Below are 26,697 nucleotides of genomic sequence, written 5' to 3'. Positions count from 1 at the left end.
GTTTTTGAGAAGTTGGAAACAACTTTAAATTTGAGTTCCTCAGATTATCCTCAATCTGATGGCCAGACTAAAAGAGTGAATCAGATTTTGGAGGATATGCTTCGAGCATATGTATCCAAAAGACAGAATTCATGGGAGGATTATCTTCCTATGTTAGAATTTGCATATAACAGTACTAAGCATACGAGTAAAGGTTTTAGTCCTTTCATGCTTATGTATGGGTTTCAACCTAGATCACCTGTTACAGTGGGACTCTCAAGACTTTAACATGATGCAGCACGTAATTTTTTGCAAGATATGCAAGAAATGTTACAAGTTGCGAAGAAATCTATTAGAGGTGCTCAAGACCGAGACAGGTTTTATTCTAATAGACATCGTTCACCCAGAGAGTTCTCTGAAGGAACGATGGTGTATTTGCGAGTTCCGAAAGATTCCGAGACTTTACGGACAGGTCGATCTCCGAAATTATCCCTTAGATATTGTGGACCATTTCATATTACACGACGGATTGGTTCAGTTGCATATGAATTGGATTTGCCTTCTCATGTGAAAGTTCATCCCGTATTTCATGTCAGTAGACTTAAGGAAGTACTGGGTGGAACAGACCAGTTAGTTACTCCTCAAGAAATCATAGATGTTGAGGACATGACATTTGTTAGTAGGTAGTTGGCTTCTCCTGTACGAATGCTAGAGTCTGTTAGAATCTCTTATGAATGGGGGTTGTAATGTCATAAGGCCTATGAGGGGGAACTCTATGGGTCTATCACCAGGGAAGGGTCAATATACAAACGCTTTCGAGAGCGACTTACTACTCTCATTGGACGTTACATCTCTCTATCTGCCATCCAGACTGAATGGGATAGAAGCAACAACTCTTCCTCCTTTGGTTATTTCTATCACTTGAAGGGGTACGCATGTTCGAGAGAAAACCCCCAACCACAAGTGGTGACATTCATCTAAGAATGTACCAATGATCTATTGGTTAGGTATAGCTACATCAATGTGTGCAATCCATCAATGACTCCCTCATGTTGGGTAGATCCCTTTCGTTGACCTTTGGAAAACTTTTAAAGTTCTTCCAGTCAAGTATTGTCGTTGCACATCTCTCCCCCAGCCTGGCCACTGTATATATATATATCGTGGTGCACCCACAGGTCTGCCAAGATCATCTCTGATAAGGTCGTTCCACACAATGAAGCTTCCTGTCAGTCTTATGTACTGAGCTTGGGGGCCTGTGACCAAGAAATATATGCGTACTACTTCAAGCCCGGATGATGGAAGAAACCCGTGGACGGTGGGTGGTAATCTGCCTTAGAGAAAATAAAACATGTATTGTGCGTTGAGTCACCACCACTTTCAAGGACACATTAAGAATATGGTACCTGAAGAAATCCTTCTAGGGCTCAGTATGGCTTGAGCTCCCCGTATATCCTGACCTGTGCGCCTCTCCACCTGCTTGTTACCTTCTCTCTTGCTTGCCACTCTTTCCCTTTTCATTCTGTCCGCCATTCCTCCTGTTCTGTGCACATTTCGCTCCTGCCCACCAGTCACCCCTTTACGTGAATCTTCTTCCGCCCTCCAGAGTCCATACCCCTCTTATCTGCACATTTCCCTCGTACCTGTCACAGACCGGTTTGCTACCGATGAGTCCCGAGCTCGGAACGCCCATTTGGGACTAAAAAATCCAGTACAAAACCGAAAACAGACTATGGTCACTCGATGATGCGTGTGGTGTTCTATAGCTCTTTGCAAAGAGGGCTTCGAGCCGGTTGATCCTAGCTATAGAACAGTGAAATTGGACGTTGGGTGTAGGAGTTATGACTAGAAACGTAGCAGGCTGCCTTGCAAAACTTGAGAAACTATAACCACATTAAAAAAACATGTTCCAACAGAAATGAAATGCCAAATTGTATTCCAAAGATGCGACAATTACAAAATTGAATCCAAGATGGTGGAAGAGACTTGTGGGGGTTTGACGGCACAGGATCGATCCCCTTGCCCACAACCTGGCATGTATCAAAATGTAGGTAGGAGAGGTCGGGCTAGGCTATGTTACTCCACCTCAAGGTACTCCCATATAGATGCATGAAATACGGTACAAGCAAGCTCCCGGATAGAAATCCCAAGCCTAACGTACACCATCCCCCCTTTAGAGAGCTTGAAGTCTTCTTCAAGCATTACTCCACCATGATATTCTCATCGGCCGACGAAATATTGTAAAATTGCAGAACAATAGTGCATGCCAGTTCTAGCATTTTGTGTACCCAAGGTAAAATTTTTGGTTAAACCAAATGGTAGCACCAACCATTTAGAGCTTCCGAATCTTGTTCGGAATGCCATCTTCTGGATGTCTTCATCGACGATTCTTATCTGGTGGTATCTTGACCTTGAATCGATTCTTGTGAAGTACTTTGTTCTTGCCAACTAATCCGTTAGCTCCTCCATTACAGAAACAAGGTATCTATTCTTGATTATAAGTTTGTTGAGGGCTCTATAATCTCTGCATAATGTGGTCGCCCTGTCTTTTTTTGTCACAAAAAGTATGGGTGCTCTTTGTTACAAAAAGTACGGGTGTGCCATATGGTGATTTGTTGAATCAGACCATTCCATTGTTATTTGAGTTCTCCTAGCTGATTCTTGAGTTCCTTGAGCTTAGTGGCATCCATCCTATATGGAGCCTTGGATGGCAGGCTATGACCTGGTGAGCACAGAGTAGTCTCAAAGCCTGGAGTCCAGGTCTGAGAAGATCTCCCTCAAACTGATTCATAAAGTCACTTATGTAGGCCTCCTATAAACTAGGAGCCAAATATAGCACATCTCATAATAGCTACTTATCCCCACTTAAGATGTCTTACCCATAGGTTATGGTTAACCTAACCTGAAGGTCTTAACCTTGGTTAGCCTTGGGACGTAACACCAGTCTTGCAACCCAAACAAGAATCCATGCAAGCGGTCTATTGCCATCCATTTTAATAATTTATAGCATGAGTTGCTTGTACTTAATGATGTATTCTCTCAACTTTACCATCTGCCTGTTGGAGATTCTGCCAGTCATCCTGCACACAAAACACTTCAGTCCATGGCACGAACTTACCATCTGACTGTTTGAGATTCCGCCAGTCATGCCGCGCACGAAATACTTAGGTTGTTGTTTCTGCCTCTCTTTCCCATCTTGCCTCTTCCTCTATTCTTGTGGCTTCCTCCCCATCAAGAAGCTCCCCTTGGTACCTTCTGCCTTTAGGCATACCGAAATTGCTGCTAATTTGAGTTCAAAACTCGCCAGATCTGAAGAGGGGTAGGTTGCCCCTGGTATACACGTGAAATCACGAGGTTTGTTGAAGTTATTCCACATGAAGGGATTGTAATGCTTGTGGGCTTTTTGTATGAAAGGAGATTTTCCCAATGTTGAAGGCAATCGATAGAATTCAGTCTCATTTCTTCATCTTGTTCATGGGCATTTAGTTTAGCTAAAGGTTAGTTAAATTCTGGTGATGCTAGTGGGGAGGGGTTGGGTTTCTATCACTCCTCCTCCTCCTCCTCAGGCTCTTGTTTACGCATACTAGCTTTGCTTAGTTGCTGCTTGCTTTAGCATGGGTTGATGTCTGCTTGTAGCCTCTCATTTTAAGTTGGTGCTTCTCATAACTTCAGTCATGCTGCTTCTCCACATCGTGCTGCTACTCCGTGCCCAACTCATCCCCAACCTACTCGTGCTCCATGCCGTGCGGAGGCCGCCCACCACTTCTGCTGATCCTTGCTCACTCTGGTTATCCACTATCATGCCTCAGGTCAACAGCATTCCTCTGCTATCGCAAGCTGCAAAAAGAGGAAAGATAATTACTTAAGAAAAATAAAAACTTCAAGAAAATGAATTCTCAATTTATTCTTATACATTCCTTTTGTTTTCATCTTCAACAAATTGGCTATCCTCCCACAAGTTAATTGAACCTTGTGGAGGGATCTCTCCTTCTGCACATGGTGTCTTTGGTGGATCTCTTCCTATATTAGCAATTCCCATGCTTTCTTGAATAGCTTCAAACTCTTCTTCTATGGGGAGAGATCCTAGACCGTATCCAAATATACATATTGCTTTTTTCTTCTCTACCAACATGATATTTTTTGTATTATGCTCTATCTTAGAATATCCTAAGTATGATGATAAAACCTTTAAGGCCATTAATGGTGTAAGACTCCTCCCCATCCTCTCAAGATGTCCAGTTTCTTCCCCTGTAATCAAATCCCTCTTCAAATATATAAAAGATCTTGTTTCTACCTATTTTGGCTTAGAGAGAGAAAATATTCTAGAGAGAGGTTATTCAGATCTTAGATATTTTTGGATGGAAAAATATCTCTTCTTATTAAAATAAATTCCCCCGAAACAGAAGTTCAAAAAGATTTTCAGAAGGTGCATTAGAAATCAATTATAATCTGTTCAAAAGGCCTTATCCTAGGGGTCCAGATTTTCTGAAAATTTTAAATTAAGGTTTTGAGAAGCCAATCACATTCATCCAAATGTGTGGAGGAGATAAATAGAAGAAATAAAGAAAATCCTCCCAAAAATGAAATGTTTGCCGCTTTGGTCGCCCTTCACCCACCGCTTCACACTCGGTGGTCCTTGCCAGTGCGCTCTTGTCCTCCCCCTTCAGACCTGTGGTTGCCCATTTCACACATTTGCTGCCCGATGTTCACGCCCGTCCACGCACACCATTTGGCATAGCCTGCTGTGGCACCTCGGGTCGGCTGCAAGTGCGGCCTTCTCCCTGCACCCACGGATTGGCCCCCTCACCTATCCATGCCACTGCTTATCGCCCCCCATATATAGGGCTATACTTATCCTCGCATCTTCTCGCCTATTGCCTCTTGCGCTTATCACACCATCTCATCTCTCATTGGTGGCTCCTCTGCCACCTGGGTGGGCTACCCCCACCTTCTTTGCCCTTACTTTTCACCTATGCCCATTACCTAGCCCTCCCCCCCCCCCACCCACCCTTTTCCTTCCTTTGCCAAAATGCTTCTCGGCCTATCGCTTCTATCGCCCCTCTCTATATCCGTTATCGCCTCCTCCAACTGCCTATTCCTATCACTTATATCACCTGTGTTCTTCTTATCGCCCTAGATAAGCCTAAGACCCAATGGAATCACAAGCGCCTGTGAAGCCTAACCTCAAAAGCACCAACAAGATTAGTAGTAGTAGAGGAATGATCTCCAGCTGAATGTTTGGGACAAGTATACAAGAAAGGCGGGATTCAAGAGCCAACGAATTGGTGGAGGTACAAGATCGATCAAAACAAGAACCGGAGCATCAAATCAAGACTGGTTACTTCCCATTACCTCAAGATCGGGAGATTGCAGCAGATCGGGAGATTGCAACTGAATCAAATAGAAAAATAAGACTGCTATGTTGAACTGGCAAAAAACATGAGCCAGTGTGCTTTAAAAAAAAATGCCTGCTAATACCCAAGAAGCCACTGATTGTCAGGATGCTGCAGACGGCCATAGACAAGATGGAGCTGAACTGTTGCAGACGAGACAAACTGATGACAAGGCCTGGCTATTGTTGAGAAGCACTGAAACAGGGCCAGGGAAATCCAGCAGTGAGTACTTGACAATGAGCTAGTGTGTCCCTTTTATAAGGTTGGAATGCCTTCATGGACTGGCCGATTTGTTGTCAGCCAGGTCCTAGAGAAAACATCACTTCAGTGTTGCAGCCGATTGAGTCATATGCCTTCAAGATCTGGCCAACAACCTCCTGTCCTCTCCACAAGGTACTGCCCAAACCAGCAGCAATCTGGTCTAAAATCATATATTTATGTGTTGTCCTTCAAGGATCAGCTCTAGGTTCAGCCTGCACATGTCTTGCACATGACACACGAGTTGCTGAAAGAGGCTGGGGAGGTATGCTTGAAGCCCATGAGTTGCTTTTCTATGAGCTTGGTGTGCTGGACAATCATTCTCATCATACTATTCCACGCCAAGAGCGTTTGCTGAGTCTACTCTATCTATGAGTACCACTCAGGATAGTGGAAAGAGAGCTCAAGATGGATCCCATGACTCTAAAATTACTAAGCGTGGAAGATTTCATTCAAAGAAGGAAGCTAAAGAGTTCGAGTTAGGGGATAAGGACATCAAAATTTGAAAATTTCTTTGGAAAGATGGAAATTACCAAAGCTCTTGCTTTTATTCGCCTATTTGAAAATGGTTTTTGCAACAAAGACTTCTTGGAGAGGTCTAAACAGAAGCATGGGAGCCGCTAAAAGATCAACGTGCACTATTTCTTTTTGATGATTCATCCACGGACAATTTCATTTTTTGTGCAGATGGGCGCTACCATAGAGTTGGCTGTATCAGATTATGGCACTCAAATGGATGCAGATGCAGCTTTTGAGGGTAAAGGAGTTAATGTAATACCAATTATTGGCAAACTCCGCATCCACATATAGGGCTATCTTGATCATGAGAGTTTTATGGTTGCTCCTCTCACACGCTATGATGTTTTGTTGGGATTGCCTTGGCATGCTCGCATGGAGCCAAAGAAATCATACAAAGCCAAGAAGATCAGTTTTATGTATAGAGGTAGAGAGATTGTTATAGATGTTGGTACCCAAGAAGTACGGTTACCTATTGTACATGCGTCAATAAAGTAATACAGAAATCAGCTTGTTCTTACTTGGTTTTTGTAAGAGAGTGTTGTGCATGAAAGAGTGAATGTTGATTAACTAACTCGAAAGCAAGTAGACTTCCTACATGGCTATAGTGATTGTTTTCGAGATGCGTTGCCTGGTGAGTTACCACATGAGTGTCCCGAAGATCATCGTATTGATGTGATATCCGGTAGCACACCGCCCAATCGGCCTCCATACGAGATAAGTGCTAGTCAGCAAGAAGAGATTATGGCACAATTAAATGACTTGCTTTAGAAAGGGTTGATACAACCCAACTGTTCTCCTTATTATTCACGTGTGTTATTGATGCAAAAGAAAGATGGTACATACAAAATGCGCGTGGATTTTCGTGCCTTTAACAAGGTGACGACAAAGAACAGGTTTTCCATTCCACGCATTGATGGTATTCTCGACAAGCTGGAAGATGCAGCTTGTTTTAGCCGAATTGATCTAAAGAGCGGCTACCATCAAATACGTGTGGCTCCACAAGATGTACATAAAATTGCCTTTCGTCCCCCGCAGTTTGCACTCTATGAGTTTCTGGTAGTGCTGTTTGGACTTACAATGCACCAACCACGTTTAATCATATGATGGACATGATTTTCAAAAAACATAGATACTTTACAGGTACTTTTTTTTATGGTATCATTGTGTTTTTCAAAGATAAGGAACAACACCGAGAGCACTTGGCTATTGTGTTCGAAAAGCTTCGTAGTCACAAGCTCTACATTAACGGTAAAAAGAGTGAATTTTTCTTATCAGAAATACACTATCTTGGCCACATTGTATCCAAGGAAGGGGTACGCATGGATGTAGCCAAATTGCAAGCAATTAAGGATTGGCTAAAGTTGCGAATTGGACATGAAGTTCGAAGTTTTCTGAGACTGTGCTCATATTACCCTCGTTCTCTCCTCCCTCCCTCTCTCTCTCTCTCTCTCTCTCCCCCAAGAAAGAGACTTTAATTATGAAAAAGGCATACAACAATCATGACTATAAAAGCCAGAATAGAATAGAATCACCCCAATATGTAAGGTGATCTCAACCACTGAGGAGTATCATGGTGCCATGAAAGACCTGTGGGACTAGAGGAAAAGAAAATGACATGTTTCCACTCCCACATAAATACAACGCGCTTTGCCTGCGCGGAACGAAAGGACCCATGAATACGAGCCCAAGTAGCCATGAGAGCATGGATGATATCACCCCATATAGTGCTAATGCACTGAGACTCAAAAATTTGGACACCCTCAATAGTCTCCGTGCATCTAGCTCTCTAGATCTGCCATGTTGTAATACTGGCAACAATCACCCAACTCTATATGGGGGGTGTATAATGTGAGAGAGACATCCTGCAATAAACCATGCTGGGCAATATCTCTATGAATGAAAATAGCAGTGTTTGTATCACTGCCCTTGTAGAAAAGCTACGGACCAGACAGGGAAAGCCAATCAACTGGCCCCCAAGTAACATACATGGTGCGACCTCTCAATTTGCCCATAAGTTGGGCTATAGAACCCTAAATACGTTGTGCAGTGTTGCATCTCCATAAACAATGTTGTACAGTCTCAGAGTTTATCACACATCTCGGGCAAGTAGGTGCTGTCCTGAAAATCGATCTCCATTGATTGGTGGGGAGACCACCATGTAAAAATAACTAAAAGAAATGAGAGATCTGGCTCCTTTTGTGTGAATGCCAAAGCCTATGCTAATATTTGTGCTATATCACTAGAGTGATGCCATAACTCTCCCAATGAGACCTGAGAGTAGGGATCCTATGCATCTGTCGAGTGATGAGAAGCCTGGCATTCCAAACCATGAAACTGAAAAAAGGAAAGCTTTTCAATGGATCGGAGGCATCAATCCACTCCCACTCACTTGGATCCTATTGAAGATATCTGATAGGACTGCCACCATACAACCTCAAACACCAAGAGCCATGAGTCACTATCTGAGGAGAAGGATCAATGAACTAGTGCTTCCTGAATGACCAACAATCCTCACTGGACTAAGCATGGTTTCTAGGATGATCCCCTCCATGCTACATCTCAATCTCCATCCAAGCATGATAGAATAGATGATGCAATCTGTAGCCCCCTGGCCCGGGAGAGCAATGACCTACATAGATACGCCTATTCTAGAAAAAACTCCCAGCCATCTCGGATGATAATCTCCATGAAAGGTCCTTTTTTTTTTTTTCCGAGAAAAGATCCTTTCATTAGTTATATAAAAACGCCCGTAGGGCTACAAAAGATCTCTCCTGCTCCTGAGAGAGAGAAGAGCAGTGAATACATCATGGCAGCCCGGGAGACTCTCCCTAGGTGCTGCAAAATACAAGCATCAGTATAAAGAACTGAGCGGCTAAATCATACAATAGGGGGGGGGAAGAGCCAAACAGGTGGCCTGTAGTGCCAACGGGGGGATCCCATGTGTAGGGTGTAGAACGGGCCGCAGCGCCAAGTGGTGTGAAAGGCCTGGCGCCGTAAGATCGCCTCATCCGAGTCTCCCCGGATGCGGTCGTACTGTCCTCGCAGGGTGCGGATCAACTCCTGCCAAATCCCCCGAACAGTCTCTGCTGGTGGCTCTAATCTCCCCTCGAAAGCCGTAAAGCATCGGGCCCTCCAGGTGAACCAGATGGTGAGGCTGCTGAGGAGCTCCCATCGTAAATCCCTCTCCTGTGTCCAGCTGGCGGACGAGAAATCCGGTGCCGGAACCAGGCGAGGCTGGCCCCTAATAAATCTGATGGCCTGACTACCCGGCTCCATCTCATAGCCCATAGCAGGCCCTGACGAAGTCGACCAAGCAGCGGCACCCCACGTAAACATACCCTCTGGAGAGAGGGGGGCCAGAATACGCAGCATCCGCAGCCAAATCTGCTGTGCCTGAGGGCAGTCCCAAAGGCAATGTCTCTGTGTCTCCATAGGGTGGCCGCATCGGACGCAGGCCGCCGGAAGACCGCTGTAAACAAGCCAAGTGCCAACTGCTGAGCCCCTGTGGGCGACGAGCCACCACTGAAAAGCCGAGATCCTGCGGGCCTGTCGACTAGCCCAGAGCCGAGCCCAGACATCCTCCAGGAACTCCTGTGAGAGTCCCTGCAATCGCCAGTGCCCCGCTGCCGCTGGAGAAACCGTCCTCCTTGCCGTCAAAATATGCCGTCCCAGCCGAACAGTATACTGGAAAAAGGTGATCTCTGTGGCCTCAAGGGATGCATAAGGATCATGCCACTCGTACTCCCCGGGGTCCCACTGTAGCCGGGCCAAGGGGCGCGCTGCATATGCCCATATGCGCCAATCCGGGAGCACATCAGCAGGGTCGGGGTCAATATGCCACTTCCGAGAAGCGGCAGCCACTACCCTGATCCTCTGAAAGGTGCACTCTGCAACCAAAGGCGACTCCACCTCCACTCTCTGGAGTCTGCCCTCATCCTGAATCTCATAGTAGAGGCATCTGCCATCCTCAGTGCTAGCTCTGACAGCAATCAGGATCTCCAACTGTGTAAAGGCTCCCATCCACCGTGGGGCCACTGGCTCGAGAGGTGTGAACCACTCCTCTGTAAGTGCCTCCTGAATATCATCCCTCATAATCAACCCCCCTCTGAAGTGACTCAGCCTCTCCACCTGGATCTCCTCTGGTAGACTGCAGAAAGCCTGCCAGTCTCCAAAACTACGAGTTGGGCCTGCCGCTAAAGGTCCCCAGGCTAGACGAGGCCGAGAACCCAGCATATGACCCTGCTCCGTACGAACCGCTGGGCTCCAGATGAGCGGCTGCCTGGCCCGCTCCTCAACACAAGAAGGAGGCCGCTGAGAGAGCCCCGGTCTCAGCAGCTCCCAAGCTCTCAGGATACTCAAAGCAAATCTGTCCTCCCATCCTCTACTGAGGCCTGTCCTCCTCATCTCTATGAAGATCCAGCGAATCTCTGGTGCCCAAGTACCCCCTGCAGGGGGCGCCCGAGCCTGCAGTCGCTGCAAGAGGAGCTCTTTCCAAGGCTCAGCGCCTGGAAGCAACCCCCGAACAATAAGCTTCCCCAATAAGGCTCTACTCTGATCGACTGGATCTATAATGCCCAAACCGCCCTGAGCCAGCGGAATTGTAATAACTGCCCATGCAACCTTTGCCCGAGCTGGCTGACCGTCTCGCCCAGACCACAGAAAGTTCCTGATCAGCCTCTGTACCTGGCTGATGCAAGAGCTCGAGAAAATCCAGCAAGACGTAATGTACCACATGGTCGCTAACAGCACCTGATTTGCCACCACCACCCTCCCAGCCAAGGATAGTCGAGCTGTACTCCAATACAATAGCTTCTTCCGAATGCTCAGAAGAAGCGGGGCAATCTGCTGCTCAGGTGACAAATCGAGGCCAATCTGGCATCCCAAATACCGCACTGCTGTGCCTGGAGGAATCCATCTAAAACCGGGGTCCGGGCTCCATGCCGGAGTGGGAGCACTACTGATCCAAAAGGCCACTGTCTTGCGCCAATTGATCAATGCTCCCGAAGCTGCACTAAAAACCTGGAGCGACTGCTCAGCCCGAATAAGATTGGCCTCTTGGCCATGCAAAAATAAGCCCGTGTCGTCAGCAAACTCAGCATCAAGCAAATCCTCCCCCCGGACTGGGAGCTGAAGTCCTCTCAAACCAACCTCCTCTGCCGTCAAATACATACTCATAGCCTCCGCAAAGAAGAGAAAAAGGAAAGGGGCGAGAGGACACCCCTGACGGACTGATCTGGTCAGCTCAAAACTCGGCCCCCGACCTCCTGCAATCAGCACCTGGCTGCGAGCTGTGGAATACAGAGCTGCCACCCCTCTGATCCATCCTGGCTCAAAGCCCAGGCGAAGCATAGTGCCCTCTAAGAATCCCCAATCAACTCTATCGTATGCCTTCTCAAAATCGAGAAGCATCACGACCAAGTCCTCGCCAAGAAACCTAGCTCGGGCCGTCGCCTTCCAGAAAGTAAAGATGTTGTCAAGGATACTGCGCTCCTTGACAAATCCTGTCTGAGTAGCATGAATCAACTCCCCCAGGAAGGGCTGGATCCTCAAACTCAAGGCCTTTGCTAAGACCTTGTAGACAGTATTGAGGATCGTAATAGGCCTCCAATGCCGAATGTCATCTGATACTCCCTCCCCCTTGGGGATAAGATAGATCAAGCCCTCTGAAAAGCTCTGCGGCATCACCCCAGTGTCCAAAACATGCTGAAAGCCCCTGCGGAGGCCTGGCCCCAAAAGGTCCCAATAGCGCATAAAAAAGGCCGGCGTCAGTCCGTCCTCCCCTGGGCAACTATGTCGCGGTAGGACCCTCAAGGCCTCGGCAAGCTCAATCTCTGACAGAGGCGCACCTAGAACTGTACGCATATGGTCTGTGACCCTCCTCTGCACATGGGCCCACACAGTCTGTCTGCAAACATCTCGATCCTCAGTGGCTGGCTCTGCTGAAAGCAGGTCACTATAAAAAGCAGTGGCAATGGCTCTGATCTCCCCGAGCTCAGTAGCTACCGATCCATCCGGTCTACCAAGCTGACGGACTCCTGCTCGCGCATGACGGGGTCCAGTGATCTCAAAAAACTCCCCAGTCACTCTATCACCAAGCTGCGTCCACTGTGAGGCCTGACGACGATAGTAAAACTCATGTCTCTGCTCCTCTACCTCTCTAACCTCCTGGCGTGCTTGGCTCAGTTGGGACGCCACCCACTCACATGCAGGCTGCTGCTCCTGAAGGCGCTGTAGCGAAGCAAGGCTGCGTCTCAGCCATTGCTCCCGCTCGCGAATCTCTCCCAGTCGAGTCAAAGCTGCAGCGTGTAGAAAAGAGCTAAGATCAATGAGTCCCTGGGCACAGTGGCCCGCTGCATCCTGGTCAGAGCACTGACTATCATGCCAGATCCTCTCAATGTCCTCAGTGAGACTGGGATCTGCAAGTACCCTCTCTGGGATCCTCAACTGCAAGCTGGGCTCCCGTGTCCCCTCCTCCAATGTCAATATAACTGGCGCATGATCTGAAAATGAGGTGCCAGCGAGAATGCCGACGGAGCCCCCTCGCTCCCCTAACCAATCGCCCACATAAAAGCGATCAATCCGTGATAGATTAGTCCCTCCCTGCCGGCGATCCGACCGAGAGAAACTAAGACTGTCCTGAGACCGGGAGAAAGCCCCATGCTGCCATGCATCAGTGATCCTCAGTGACATGCAAAACCGGTCCCAAGCTGCAAGCTCCGTGCCGTGCACTGTAACATGACTGCCTCCCACCCTATCTGCCGGGTCCTCAAGCATGTTGAAGTCTCCCCCAACACACCAATGTGCGGCCTCTGGCAATGCGTCTGTAACCTGAGTCCAGAACTCTGCTCTGGCACTAGCATGATTGGGCGCATAGATGTTGAGCACACCCAATAGCTCATCATGCATCCTCAGAATGACATACTGTGCTCTACCTGGCACAATGATCCCTCGATCCACAATGGCCTGCCGCCATACATCTGCAATAACCATGCATACTCCTCCCTGTCCACCCAAAGGACCAAATCCTGCAAACCAAAAAGTGTCCCATCTACCAGGCATCACCGAACCATATCTCCGGATCCTGCTCTCACCCAAGTGGTGCTCCTGCATCATCAAAATGTCAATGCTGCCACCAACCAGGCATCTCTGAAGCTCCTGCCTCAAGCAACCTCGATAGCGTATAAAGTGTGCTCCGCCAAGGCCCTGTACATTCCATGAGATGATCCTCATGGATGCCCTGCTGAGGTGGATGTTGTCTCAGCTGTACGGCGGGCCTTCGCAAGCGGCTTGGATGGGGAGTAGTCCCCATCCGAACGGCTGCGAATCTGCCCACCCGGTGTACTGCAAGAATCCCGGATCAGGCGCCAGTGGCTGTGGCCCATGGCGACTGCCTCCTGCTCTGACAGAGAAACCTCGTGTATACTCACATATCCAGGGTCGCGTGCCAAGTCTGCCACTATGCGCACGACCAAATGCTGAATCCCTGAGGTATCCACACTCCCGGGATCCAAGAAAAAATGAGCCAACTCCCAAAGTCGGCCTATCACATCAGTCACCTCCAGATCGCTCATGTGGTGAGAAAACTCAACTGCTTGAGTCTTCAAAGTGCTGAGAGCGAGCTCTAGAGTCCACTCCCGATCACAGGGTCCACAAAGAGGGAACGAGAAGGCCACCGCTGAGTCTAGTGCCTCCTCCCCGTGGGCCGGAGGTATCACTACATGAACTCGAATGGGTGCTGGCTCATGGGGGCCCTCTGCTCCAAAAAGCCGTGTAAAGGTATAATCAAAGGCCTCCGAGCGCTGTCTAATGCCAAGGCGACTCGGCCGACTGCGAATAGATGAAATCCGTGAGGCCCTAATCGGCATAGGTCTCCTCTGTGATGCTCGAGCGAGGTCAGTGCTCAGCGCTCTCCGGACTGCAGGTGAGCGCCAGGGAACTGCCAGGGTCTCCCGGGAAGGTGAGGCGGGCGGAGGGGGAGGAGGGGGAGGCGAGGGAGGTGGAGAGGGAGCCGCTGCCGAAACCGGAGCGGGGGCGGGCGGAGGCGAAGGTGGAAGCGAGGCGGTGGGAGGGGACGGGGGTGGGGGAGGTGAAGGAGGGGGAGCTGGCATCTCCTGGTCCTCGGTCGCTGCAGGGGTCTCCTCCTGAAGGGGAGCAAAGCTGTTCCTCACAGGAACCCAGTGAGGCTGAGACTGTGGCTGCTGCTGCAGCGGTCTCTGTGCGTGCTGCTGTGGCTGTCTCCCTCGGCGGCGCCCCTGTCCAGGCTGCCACTCCGAGGTCTCTGTGGCCTCAGCAGGTGTCCCTGAGGCAGCCTGCCGAGCCGAATCTGTGGGCGGGCCATCAGTAGCCTGCTGCTGTGGTGCGGGTCAAGGTCTCCTGCGAGGGCAGGCCTTGGCCAGATGACCGACCTGCCTGCAAATGAAGCACTGGTTCGGGAGCCCCGAAAACTCCACTCTCTGATCTATCCACCCCCCCCTATCCTAGGTAGCTGAATGACCTTAGGAAGGGAGGAGATGTCAGACACCAACACTCTGACCGAAGGTAGCCCAGCTGCTCTGGCCACCACTGAAGCAGCTGAGGGGCCCGTCTCTAGTACCGAGCCCACCAATGCTCCGAGCCTGGAGAGGAGCGGAAGATACTCCCGGCGGAGACCAGGGAAACAAACTGTAATATGGAAGAGGCGCTCTCCCTGCTCCGCCGCTGCTGGGTCAAATCCATGCTGCCAAGGTCTGAAGAAAGCCTGAGCACCCCTGATGTCCAGAGGACTCATGGCAAGGACCTTGGCAACGCTCTGGGCGGCCTCGAATTCGATCTGATAATGGCCCCGGCCCAGGAGCTGTACATCCAGGATCTTGCCCACATCTGCAAGAAGGCGAGCCTGAAGAAGATCCCTGATCTCCCCTCTGCTGGGGCGAGTGCCGACTATACGGCAGATGGTGGAATGAGCCTGGAGGCGTTCCACCTCTGCGGTGAGGCTCGCTTCCTCTTCCGGCGAAAGAGAAAGCTTGATGGGGATGTCCTCGGGGGCGGGCGAGGGGGCTGCGGATGAGTCCCTCTGAGGCGAGGCGGGAGGAGTCTCCATCAGAGTCTGAAGCTCAGGCGAAGGCGAGGCGAATGCGGGAAACCTGCAAGAAACGGGCTGCACACGAAGAGGCGGAAGACCGGAAGAAAATGAAGAAAAACAAAAACCCCCTGGGGGTGAAACACAGCACGAACGAGGAGGGGGGGGGGGGGGGGGAAACGAAGGAGAAGCCCTGAGGGGGGGGGGGGGGGGGGGGGGGGGGGGGGCGGCAACGAAAAAAAAGGCGAAAGGGAGGGGAGGCGGGCCGCTGCTGAGGGGAGGCGGGTGCGAACAGGCGGGGAGGTGGGAGGCGGTGAACAGGCGAAGAGGGGGTTGGGGGCGAAAATGCGAAGAGGCGGCTAGGAGGGGGGGACGAAATGGCGATGAGGGGGGAGGCGCAGCAGCGAGGCAGGAGGGGGGGGGGCGCAACGGCGAGAAGAAGGCAGGCGGGGGGTGGAGGGGCGAACAGGCGGAGAGGTGGGAGGGCGAACAGGCGACAGAGAGAGGGGGGACAGGCGGGCGCGCGCAGAGCAGGGTGGAGGCGGGAGCTTCAGCGAGTCCGGATAATACCACACTCCTGGCTGTGATTACCTTACATCCTGTGATCCTCCATGAAAGGTCCTAGAGAGCCACTCATGCGGTATAGTTGCATCAACCTAATGAATACATATGCGAGAGCCTCTAAGATGCTAAATGAATGCAGCTCTCCGATCCACCAAAAAGACTCTTAAAGGTCTTCCAAGCAAGAACTGTATATGCACATCTCTCCCATCCTGACCTCCTGACCATTGCATGTAACGAGATGCACCAGGTGGCCGAACAGCCTCATCCCTAATGAACTCGTTCCACATAATAGGTTGTCGTTCCACATATTACTGTCGTTTTATTAAGCACTTTGCTGAAATTTCTTCGCCATTGCATGATCTGACCAAGAAAAAGGCTGTATTTCATTGGAGAAATGTACAAAAGAAGGCTTTTCATGGTTTAAATCAAGCTATCATGTTTGAACCGGTTTTGAGTGTGCCAGATTTGCATAAACCGTTCTCCATTGAATGTGATGCATGTGGAGATTGTATTGGTGTAGTATTAAACCAGGAAGGACATGTTGTAGCGTATGAAAGCCGTCAGTTGCAACATACGGAACTCCACTTTGCAGGTTTATGAGAAAGAGCTTTTGGAAGTTATTCATGCTCTCACGATGTGAAAACATTATTTGCTGGGAGCTGAATTTTCGTTAAGACGGACCATCAAAGTCTTCAGTACTTCTTACGCAAAGTAAGTTGTATGAAAAGCACATGAGATGGGCAGATTTCCTCTCTATGTTTCATTTTCAGATTTTACATACTCCCGGAAAGAAGAATGTAGTGGCTGATGCACTTTCCTTAAGGCCTCAAGTTCATGCCATTACCGTGGCCTATCATCAAGATCTCTCAGATATGCGTGATGCGTACGTATCACACAAATGATGATTTTCAGCATATATGGGCTGACTTACAGCAAGGTAAACCAGTCCCAAACTATTCCATACATGATGGATATTTGATGATGCGAAATCGCCTGTGTCCATAAAAATTTAAGGCAAAAGGTATTGGAGGAATGAGAAGTATTTCTTTTGGCCGCAAATGCATAAAGACATTGATGATTATGTACACCAATGTTTAGTTTGCAAGAAGGTCAAATTTGATAGGCATAAGACTCTAGGGTTGCTTCAACCTTGCCGATTTTGAATCAGCCTTGGGAGAGTATTGCCATGGATTTTATCATGGATCTTCCAAAAACACGGCAAGGAAATGATGCTATTCGGACTATCGTGGATATTTGGATAAATCTGGTGTTGGTGGAGGAGTGTGATCTTCCGGGCATCCGCATCTTGTGCAAGCAAATACTCTGTTGGTAAATAAAGATACCTCAGGGAGGGCTGGCCCCACTTCAGCCCCTAGTGTTGTGTGATGTGCAAGATTATCTTGTGGTGTTTCAGGATGTATATGTGTTTATGATGTTTGTGACAAATGTATTGGAATATGCTCATGATGTGATGAATGTTGAATGTATGCTGTGTTTTGACAACTAGTTTCTGTATTCACGTGCCTACTTGTGACAAAATGACTGGTGACATTCACCCTGGCTTCTAATCAGTTTTCAGATCTGGATAGTCCTCAAAGAACGTTTCATCTATCCACTTCACATCCATACCCGGATAGTTCTTAAACTTAACAAGATATCTGCGGATAATCTATTCTTTATGAAAGATAATCTGTTTTGGTTTCAACACCTCCTTGAGCTCATCCACTTCAGGTGGATCCTCCATGAATGACAATTTTTGACTTCCTAGTATCTGCATCTTCCTCTGCCAATGCATCACCCAAGGTATCTTGATGAATTTGAGGCATTTTAGGATCAATTTGGGGCAAGTCAGCTGCTGATTTTGCTGGTTTTCAGCAGGCATAGGTGGCTATAAATGAGCTGAAATTGGCTCTATTGTCCACATTTGAATTGAATAAAGGCAACAAAGTATCAAAGACATCTTCCGGCCCAATAGACGACTGTTGGGTACATGAGACAAGTGGTTGAGATGCATATTCGTCAAAGATAACATCTCTTGACACAATGATCTTGCCTGAATTAGGCACATAGAGTGTGTATCCTTTACTCTTAGTACTATAACCAATGAAAATGCATTTGATTGCCTTTGCATCAAGCTTGTGTCTTTGTTGTGTGGGCACATGCATATATGTCAAACACCCAAAGACGCTCATATGAGTCACCACTGGAATCCTGCCATTCCATGCTTCATAGGCAGTCTTAGATTTCAAGGCTTTAATGGGGCAACGGTTAAGCACATAATTGGCACACATAACCGCCTCAAGCCAAAACTTACTGGGCAGATCCTTGCTTTTGAGCATGCAACGTGCCATCTCCATGAGTGTACGATTACGTCTCTATGCAACTCCATTTTGCTGAGGAGTATAGGGGGTAGTACACTGATGAGAAATACCATGTAACTGCATGCAAGCTGTGAACTCATTTGACAAATATTTCCCTCCTCGATCTGTACGCAATGTGACAAGCTTGTGTCCACAAGCATTTTCAGTTGTGGGACGGAAGTCTCTGAAAGCTGCAAAGGCACCTGACTTCATTTTTAAACCATACACCCAACAAAACCGAGTGTAGTCATCAATGAACGTGATGAAGTACAAGTGTCCTCCAAAAGATGGCGCCCTCATGGGGCCACAAAGATCACTATGAACAAGCTGTAATGGTCGGACAGTCCTCATAGCCCCATCTTTAGGAAAGAAAATCCTGTGCATCTTTCCAAGGATGCATCCCTCACATACATGCTTAAAGGGAACCTGCATAGGAGGAAGCTCATGCACCATACCTTGCTCCTGCAAGTGTACAAGAGATGGGAAGTTCAAGTGACCAAACCGAGCATGCCATAACTCAGTGTCACTCATCACACGGGATGTGGAGGCAATCATAGCATCATGAGAATAAGTACTCCTGTCATAATGTCCCAGAAAGCATAAGAGAAGCTGAATCTCTGCTGTCCCAGAAAGCATAATGTCCCAGAAAGCATAAGAGAAGCTGAATCTCTGCTGTCATACACTGAGCAACAATGATCAGAAAACTGAACCTTAAACCCAGATAATGCAAGGGCTGAAACAGAAATGAGATTCTTCTTAATGCCTGGTACATAAAAGTGTTACAAAGAGTAAAGCTATCCCCATCACATGCTGTTAGCTCCACATTGCCAATGCCTTTAATGGAGTAAGAGGCATCATTGGCACACATAACTATGCCACCTGGAGGTGAATCCTGCAAATTGGCAAAGAGATCTCTGCAAGAAGTGATGTGCTTAGAAGCACCACTGTCAAAGTACCAATCTCCAGCTGAGATAGACATACAAGAAGCAGGCAAACTGCATGTAACCACTAATGCATATCCCTCATGAGCAAAGTTTGCCTCTTCTTTAGTGTCCATAGTAGAGCAGCCAAACCTTGCTGCTTCTTTTTCTTTTCACTATCAATGCGCTTCCTACATTCCTCAATAAGATGGCCAGGTTTTCTACAATAGTTGCATTTCTTCTTTTTCTTGTTGTCACCCTCTTTAGACGAGTTAGAATCTGAATGGGCATGTGGATTGCCCTTAGGTTTACCACTAGATGAAGCCCCAGATTTACCTTTGTTTCGATCAAAGGCACCAAATGCTCGATCAGCAGAAAGCATAGTGGTCCTATTAGAACGAGATTGCTCCTCCTGCAGTAAGAGAGTCACCAACTCATCAAAGGTATACAAGTTTGGATTACCCTTCATGAGTAGACGAAGAGTAGTAGCAAAACCCTGATAGGATTCTGGCAAACCCTGAAGTAGTGTAGATACAAGTGAACCATCTAGAATGACCTCATCAATATTGATGAGCTGCTCTCGCAAATCCTTGATGCGGGTAAGGAACTTATCCATTGAGTCACCCTCATCCATATGCTTAGACCCAATCTTCTTGCGAAGATAGGTAACACAGGCCTCATTGCGAACCTGATACAAAGAAGCAAGTACATCCCATGCACCCTTAGAAGAGGTGCATGAACGGCCTTCTGCATGAGAGGGCAATCAAAGCATGTGCCTGAGCATCCTTGGCATCCCATCTGAGCTGTTCTGGAGTGGGTGGCAAAGGTGCAGAAGATGTAGCACCACCTGAAGATACATCATCACTTGCATCCATGGTTCCTGAAGTACTTGCTGCTCGTGCAGGAGCAATGGGCCTGACATCAGCCCGTGATACATAAACCCACAAATTCTTTGCAACACAAATCTACTGAAATCAATGCCAATGTTGCAATTTTGAGCTCAATGGTGAAAAGCCCCAAAATTAATGCAGTGTATTTGCTAGTTTTTAGCAATTTCCGAGTATTTGAAAAAAAAATTACAGAAATACCAATGTTGTGGAGCAACTTCAATCGGGTAGGCACAATAGTGCACACGATTTGTACTGCAGGTATAGTCGCTTGAGTCGATTGGGTGCACAGGTCAACAGGCGACTGTGTAGGTGCCACACAGCAGCTGCGTAGGACAGCGGGTACAGTAGTACAGTCGGCGACAGAGTGTATGGAGCAGCAGCAGTTGACGGCGCAATACAGGCAGGTACACAAGGCGGGCGCAGTACGGGCAAGTACACAAGGCGGCGCAATATGGTGGTGACCTGAACGGGCAGTGGCTTAAGGCGAGCTCTAGGCAAGGAGCAGAGGGCAGTAGGGGAAACCCTAACTGATAGGCTTTGATACCAATGTTGGGTATGGGGGGAGAAGCCTACACACAGACACACACACACAGCTGCAAGAGAGAAAAACGAGTGAAGCTCAAGAGTGCTGGAAAAGATGTACTCAATAATGATATGAAAATGAAAGTACAAGTGAGTACTAAAAGGCCTAGGGCAAAGTGCCCAACACACATAAGTGTGTTCACACGGGGAAAAAACCTGTGTCCAGTCACAAGGAAAAAGTGCCCGTGAGTAAGCTGTGTTCACACCTGAACTAGCCGGGAGTGGTCATGACCAACAGTAATCCTCAAGAGCATCTCTCACAAAAACCAAGTATGAAGAAATAAAGTTTTTATTGCTTTGTTAATGGAAATATGAGATACAATAGGTATGTTTCTTTTGGCCTTATTAGCCTGGATACAAATTTCTCTATTCCTATGACAAACCTAATCTTCTTATCCTTCAGAGTCATGGTGACATAGTGCCAAGGCATACCAAGAAAAACATGACAATTTTCTAAAGGAGAAATAAGAAAGTCCTCATGGTCCACATAACCTTAGATATGAATCCAAAGTCTCATGATGATAGGTGTAATTGGCACTGCCTGCTATCCAAAAGCTCCATTTGCTTCAAAGCAAGTCCCATCTCCTCGAGTTTTATCCCAAGGACTTAGGCCATCTATATCGAAATCAAGTTATATTTCGATCTTTTAGCAAAGGCATTCCGATCTCTCAGTTTCCCCCAAACTTTGCATAAAGTAATACTCTCTATGGATTGCCCTGAATTACCAACCACATCCACAACTCCATTCACTACAGGTTTGGGCTCAGCCTCCACTTGGTCCTTCGATGGTTCCTTATCTTTCCACACTTGAAGCACTTGCCTTTCTTGCAATATTGTTCCTCTTGTTCCAAAGTTTGGCACTTTCGTGAGGGTTTGCCACCCCCAGCTTCTTTTCCAAACCCTTCTTTTAATGAGACTATTCCTTCTTGAAGGCACGCCCATCCTTCTTGGAGCCTGCAAATATTCCTGGATATGAGGAAGTAAAGCTGCCCGGAATTTCCTTCGTTCATCTCGATCAAATATGTGCTTGAAAGGTGCTGCCCTCATATCAGCACTCCAAAACCTATTACAAAAGGTTTGAACCGAGTCATTCTCCTTTTGGGAAAGCTGCTCTTATACCATAATAACATCGTCATTGAAGTGTTTGGATAGAAATCGCTTGAATTGTTTCTTGAAATCATCCCTAGTCCTTGCTTGGGTCCCCTGCAACACACCAAGCATTAGCATTCCTCAAACTGAGAGGAAACGGGGGGCTCTATGTGGTGACCTTTGCCGAATCGAAATCTACTTGGTAGAAGACCCTTCCAAGCGAGTAGGTATTAGTAAACTGCAAGGCAAGCTCTGTGAGGAGTGCCACCAAGATCTAACCCCTAGCTTGAGAGCACGAAGTATGACACCCAAAAATCTTTCTAACGAGTGTGGTTTTGACTTCTTTATCAAAATCTGCCCATAAGGTCGTAAGCTCGTCTTTGGAGAAATGGATTGTTCTCCCAGCCATTGGGGGTGGAGGATGATTGGCTTGGAAAAAGACAAAATGTCGATCAAAGGGCGGGCGGCCGACCTGCGTGTGTTGATACACAAAGAAGCGGGAGAGGCAAGAGGAGGGGCTTATATGCACATGCGAAGGGAGAAGAGGGGAGAGGCAGAGAAGAGGACATGTTGGGGAAATCAATGCAAACGGAGTCATCTACGCGTGCATGGGAACCACCCCTAAGTGGCTAGCACTTAGATAGCCTTAAATAAAGCCGCTGATGTGTGTGAACAACCGCTAATGGTGTACGGGTTCTTTGTACATGGGAACAGCCCCTTAAGGACTTATGTAAGCAATGATGTGTAAAGGTGCCACCTCAGTGGACACTTGGCACCTCATCTTGTCATGTGGCATGTGTGGTGGCAGCAGATGCCCACACCTTGTAAGGGGGATCTCGCCTATTTACAGGACCATTATCATAATATAAATATAACAATACTTGAAAGAAGTAGTCCCTTGTGCATCTCCCTATTAGTTTAGGATTATTAATATCATGTTGAGCTTTTTATGCCCTCTCGCTCTCTCTCGTTTTTCTATGTGCCTCCGCCATGACCCAATCCTGCTCGTTGACAAATGGTATCAGAGCTCTGCACCTATGCTCCCATAAATCTCGTGGTGGCGTTATGGCGCACCCATGCCAGGTGCTCCTGTTCGCAGCCGCTGTGCTACACTTCCGCTGCCTGCTCCGGTCGCGCAGAGAACCTACTCACCTACTCCAGTCACCCTGATGTTGTTGCTTGCCCGGAAATCGCTGCCATCGCACAGCCCTCTAGTGGACGCCGTCTTTCGCTTCACTTCCGACCCATCGACCAAAGACTCCCGTCACCTCCAATGAAGGCAGTCAACTCACCGCTTGCACCCTTGCCTGGCCACCAGCTCCACTCTGGGGCCTCTGTGCAGTGCGCCCTCTGCCCAGCAGCTCGCAGTGTTCACAACCTCCGAGTTCCATGTTCGCAACTCCGGTCTTTACCTCCTTTTCCAGCCTTCCTGCAAGGCACAGAAGCTCCAGATCTTGCCGGTTTTCAACTCTCGCTGGACTGTGTGGCTGCCTGTCCTCTGTGCCTTGACATGCTTCTGCTCCCAGTTCCTGGTCTTCCAGATCATGGACGCCTGGCTTTCTGGTCTATCATGAGTCTGTCCAAGCCCCTGCAGGCCTCGCCTTATCTGCTCCAGCCCTCTCGTCTCCGAGGCCCTGCCTCATGTGCTCTCTGCACGTGCTTCCCAGTGTCTTGTTCCTAGCTTGCTGTACAGGTCCACACTACTTCTCCAAGGACTCTTGACGCTTGGCTCCTGTTCCTTTGCCGACACCTGCAGGCTGATGAGGACTAGACGTAGGCATTTCTACCTTTTGATGGGGCAGCCATGGGCTAGCCAAGACTTGTACACTTTTTTGTACTATAGAATATACAAATTACTCAGCAATCTCTCTTCTCTCCATCTTCTATATGCGTTTTGCATCAAGCATGTTCCAGGATGGTGTTTAGGGCTAAAAAGAGACTCCCAGAGCTTCCGCATGTGACATTGTTATCAGAGCATGAGAAAGGCTCTCCGGCAACGGTTTCAAGGGAGGGTGATCCTCCGAGGAGTGAAGTGAGAGTGCCAGGCTCAATACTCAGGAAAAGAAGACCAAAGAAAGTGTTTAGGGAAAGGGCATGAAGGGATAGGGGACAGGACGGAACAGATGCACATATCTTCATCAGAGTTGGGAGTGGATTTGGAGACCGGGCTGGGTTTTCAGTGAGAAGGTTGCCAGGAAGGGAAGGATGATAGTTCTGGGAATCCAGGGATGGACAATGGGATGATGACAGTCATCCAAGAATAGAATTTGGAATCCCATCATCAAGTTTAGTAGAGGGTGATGTCATGTGCAAGACATGTGCAAGTTGAACTCAAGGGCTGATCTTTGAAGGGCAACAGATAAAGATATGATTTTCGACCAAATTTTGGAGCTTGTGTTGGTTTGGGCAGGAGTGGAGATGACAGGAGGCTGTCCGCCAGATTTTGAAGGCATATGACTCTGTCGGCTGCAGCACTGAAGTGATGTTTTGTCGAGGACCTGGCCAACAGCAGGTCGGCCAGTCCATGAAGGCATTCCAGCCCTCACTTGCTCATTGTTAGGTACTCATTTCTCTAGGGAGTAGGGTCATACTCAGCTATGTCTCTCTCTTCTCTCCATCTTCTGTATGCATTTTGCATCAAGCATGTTCCAGGATGGTGTTAAGGGCTGAAAGAAGACTTTCAGAGCTACATTGTGGGATTTAGACCAAGTGCCCGGGTGCCCATCACAAGTCAATGGCCTTGGTACATTAATGAAGTCCAGCCCGATGTGAACTCTATTATAATTCATAAGTTAGTCCGCCCAAACTTAAATGAGCTTGCATAAACTTTAGTAAACAAAGGAATAATATTTAATTAGGGTTGAGTGTGCACACTTACCACGTGCAACACGCGTCCACGGGGTGTCCAGGCGTCCGTGGACATTCATAGGCAAAATACCAGGCAATGTCCAGGCAACAAGACAAGGGACACATGCAAGTGCATTTCACAGGCAAATGCTTGTGCACATTGATTTGGATTAAGTCTCCCAACTTGCCATCTTGTACACCAAAATAGTCGCGACCATGGGCACCGCCCATATAGGATCTAAATATTGTACTCACCAGAGCAACTTCCCTTTCATGTGTTCACATAACTCACCAAGGTTACCACCCTTCCAGGAGTTCACATACTCACCAAGGTTACCACCCTTCCATGAGTTTACATACTCACTCACCAGGGCTACGACCCTTCCATGAGTGAGTCCATCATGCTCCTGGATACTTCCAAGACAACATCCTGGAAATCCTTCCCCATGTCACAATTCTCTAGAGGATTGTGACACTTTGTAACTCCTTCACTATACTGACTCCTTAGACTTGTGCATGTGTACTGATGGATCCTTTTGGAACCTGATGACATGGCAAGATTTTATCTGAGGGATACAGATGATGGGAGTATTTCTATACGAGGATACAGATGATGGGAATACTTGTCTATGCGGGTACAGATGATGGAATGCTTTCTTAACATGCAGATATTTTTGATATCATTAAGTGTTAGCATATTTTGTGCGCACACAACTCATTTGATGGATCAGGGTTATTGAGCCAAATGATGGATGCAGGGATTAGCTACCCCTAGCACATGTAAATTTTGAGTACATGGAATTTGAATAGCTGATTTATCATCTGGTACATGCATACATTCATGGTCGGATGAATTTCTACTGCACGTATGGCATGCGCGTTTCCCAAGAAATTATGAATTTGCAGGTGTTCTCTATCAGGATGAAGACTAATCTGTAAAAATGTGCAGGTGATAGTGAACAAATCACGTGCTACATGGCGTGCATTCAGTGTAAAAGTTCCCGTGCACTTGAATGATTTTGATAAGATACCTCAGATCACACAGGAGGTCAAAAACATGCTGAAGAGCCATCCAAGTGTGACTTTTCAGAATGGTGTACCACTTTGTTATGCTTCGCGTGTGGCTGGTACATCACTGGAGATCACTATTCTCTGCAATTTGATGTTCAAGGTAAATTATGATTGCTTACTAGACATTTTCTTGAGCTGGAAGAAGCTGTATTCGAGTCCAAGCTTCATTCCTATTCACTGAAACTTTCCTATTGTGACCAGGGCAAAGAGGAGCTCCTAGCAACTGAACAGGATATCACTTTGCAAGCACTCAAGATTATAAGTTGTGCAGGTGCAACACTTGGAGTGCTTTGAACCTGAACATCACCAAAACTCTCTCACACGGTTGCATGTGGATACTCCTCCATCTCAGGCAAACTTTTCATGGCAAAGGATATGCTGCACATCATCTCCTTAATGTAACTAAAGCCATGAACTAGTCTTGAAATTTTGGTGCCCAGGAAGGAGCAGTTTGTTTAGGGGTCTGAAAAATCTAGTTGATTGAATGTGCAAGCAGAGGATGAGCAGGTTTAATATCAATTGCTTGTATATCAGGTGTTTGTGCATAAATGCTCAGTTTTTTGTGGATCTTTTTGTACATATGAATGTAGTTCAGATAGTCGGCATGAAATAATCTTAGGACTTGCACTATCAGTCCAATATGATGACGTGTTTCGCAATTAACAGAGATGCGAGCAGCTTAAAAGATGATTTCTGAAGGACAATGACTGCTTTGTAAGTGACGTTGGGAGGTAATTTAGCGCTTAGAGAGAACTCTTATTGGTAAAGCCAAGCCTAGGCAACATAATGCACGTCAAAATGTCAATCTGTGTGTTTGCTATTCTTCTTGCAACTACAGCGCCAAGCATTTATTTCTTCTTGTGTCCACTCTTCAGACGCATCAAACAAATAAGATCTCATTACTAGTGCCCCAATAAACGGATAAAGCTTCCTCCCTAGTGACCTATGTGTGAGCTTCACTAAGGAATGCTGTTTTGGGCATAAAAATGTGTTAGCACACATTTATTATAATCTTGTTCTACCATGCTAGGTTTATGCAGAAACACATAGAAGCATCTATATCAAGGTGATTTATGGGACCTATGCAGCTTGGCATTTTGTTTAGTGTTGAAAGTATAGCTTCCAAGCAGCTATGAAAGAACTGAGGATCTTAAAAGGTTGATGAAGCTT

The 26,697-nt window shown here is 47.5% G+C and overlaps 1 protein-coding gene across 2 annotated transcripts in view; it reads left to right on the top strand.

The window, feature by feature from the left end:
- The window catches only part of LOC147634166 (mechanosensitive ion channel protein 1, mitochondrial-like), a 105,289-nt gene extending 79,099 nt beyond the window's left edge, over positions 1 to 26,190 (top strand). For both annotated transcript variants that reach the window (XM_086805312.1, XM_086805314.1), the window contains 2 exons: positions 25,406 to 25,627; positions 25,729 to 26,190. In XM_086805312.1, coding sequence (XP_086661438.1) covers positions 25,406 to 25,627; positions 25,729 to 25,821 — 315 coding nt within the window. In that variant the 3' untranslated portion in view covers positions 25,822 to 26,190. The remainder of the gene's footprint in view (positions 1 to 25,405; positions 25,628 to 25,728) is intronic.
- Positions 26,191 to 26,697: the final 507 nt, after the last annotated feature.

This window comes from Cibotium barometz, chromosome 11 (assembly GCF_041138505.1).
Source record: "Cibotium barometz isolate CiBa-2024 chromosome 11, ASM4113850v1, whole genome shotgun sequence".
In the NCBI taxonomy this organism is placed as follows: domain Eukaryota; kingdom Viridiplantae; phylum Streptophyta; class Polypodiopsida; order Cyatheales; family Cibotiaceae; genus Cibotium; species Cibotium barometz.
This window is presented reverse-complemented; position numbering and strand designations above follow the sequence as displayed.